Source organism: Protobothrops mucrosquamatus, unplaced genomic scaffold (assembly GCF_001527695.2).
Source record: "Protobothrops mucrosquamatus isolate PMUCROS unplaced genomic scaffold, P.Mucros_1.0 scaffold3611, whole genome shotgun sequence".
Taxonomy (NCBI): domain Eukaryota; kingdom Metazoa; phylum Chordata; class Lepidosauria; order Squamata; family Viperidae; genus Protobothrops; species Protobothrops mucrosquamatus.
The window spans coordinates 220,554-222,008 of NW_015389574.1; the positions used below are offsets into that span (position 1 = coordinate 220,554).

General features: G+C 42.4%; 1 protein-coding gene across 1 annotated transcript in view; it reads left to right on the forward strand.

Moving 5' to 3' along the window:
- The first annotated feature begins 218 nt into the window (after nucleotides 1-218).
- The window catches only part of LOC107297953 (rho guanine nucleotide exchange factor 40-like), a 70,481-nt gene continuing 69,244 nt past the window's right edge, over nucleotides 219-1,455 (forward strand). The window contains exon 1 of the mRNA XM_029286420.1: nucleotides 219-326. Within this exon, the coding sequence (XP_029142253.1) occupies nucleotides 219-326 (108 nt within the window). The remainder of the gene's footprint in view (nucleotides 327-1,455) is intronic.

Sequence of the window (1,455 nt, forward strand, 5' to 3'; positions counted from 1 at the left end):
CCTGCAACAAAATGTAACCAATTATGTATTGACACCTACACTTCCTCATGTATGTACAAAATAAATAGGTGGCTCAGATCACACTCTGGGTCCACTCATCCCGAGGAGATTCCTGCGTGTGTCTTCTTTTCTGGCTTGTCGTTGCTTGCCAGAATTCATGAGTGACCCACCTTAATGTGGCAAGGCTGAAAATGCCACATTTTGGTGACCCCGACGTGATGTCTGCGGAGGTCGTTGCTTACCCAGAGATGCGTCTCGGACCGCCCATACCCATTCGCCTGAGGGAGGCTGTGCACTCGTCCCGTCTGAAACACGGCTGGATTCTCGTGAGTATGGAAGGAAAGCTCTCTCAACAGAAAGGAAAATAACAGGCTGCACGCCTGAAGGAACTGAGAGAACTAACCGAATCTTCTAAAATTTTTTGCTTCAAACGGGGGTAAATCATTCCCTCGATTGTAAAGCAATGATCTAATTGGCCTTCTGACACACATTTGGCAACACTGTCCATCGTACCCAGAAAAGGGGAGTTTTAAATTAATTCTATGGACAAAATTCCCTACACCCCCACACAGAAAATATTAGAGAAACTATTTTGAAGTAGAAACAACAATAAGGGGAATTTTCAGAGTACATAAATTAACTCAAAATGTACTCCTCTGCAATGCGTTTTGAACAAATAGGAATGTTTTGAAACTTCATGTAACTGTTAAGTTTAACCCTGTCAGACAATGTCTGATGGTGCTGTGTGTTGACATGTATTGTATTTTGTTCATATATAAATGTTGTTTTATATATATGTGTGTGTACATGTGTGGCCACCCAGAACACTATGCTTGGACTTGGAATGGTGAGAAAAATGAGAGATGAAAGGGCCCTATAAAACCATGTTTGGTTGAAATCAGCTCTTGATTTTTCTCGCTTTTTGCAGGACAAGTCATACGTTTCAATAAATGTTGTTTTAACAGTATTTGTGTATATATGTTTGTCTATGTTGTTCTGTGTTATTTCCAAGACTTGGAAGAGGGTCAAACCCTCTCTGATAACAACAATACAAAAAGGCCTATTTAAGAATGGTTTGCCTGGAAAACGTATGAAATGAAATATTTGTATGAAAACAGTTAGAATGAAAGTGGATGAGTTTATTTGCTGATATATAAGTGTGTGTGTTAGCCCTCAAGCCCTACCCCCCACCCATTTTCTCCCAGGCTGTGAAAGAAATAATGAATGATAGATTTTGTTATTGTAAAAGTAATTGAAGAGTGATCTGACAATAGGGGAGATAGTGGTTGAGCCCTTGTCATGGTCAGATCATTCTCTCCTAAAGCTGGGCTTCCGGACCGCCCCCCCTCGCCGCAGGGAGACGGAACCGCCTAGATGGTTCCGTCCCAGGCGACTGATGGACCCTGAGAGGTTCCTGATGGAGCTTGGGCCATATCCGGAGGATCTGGTCCACGA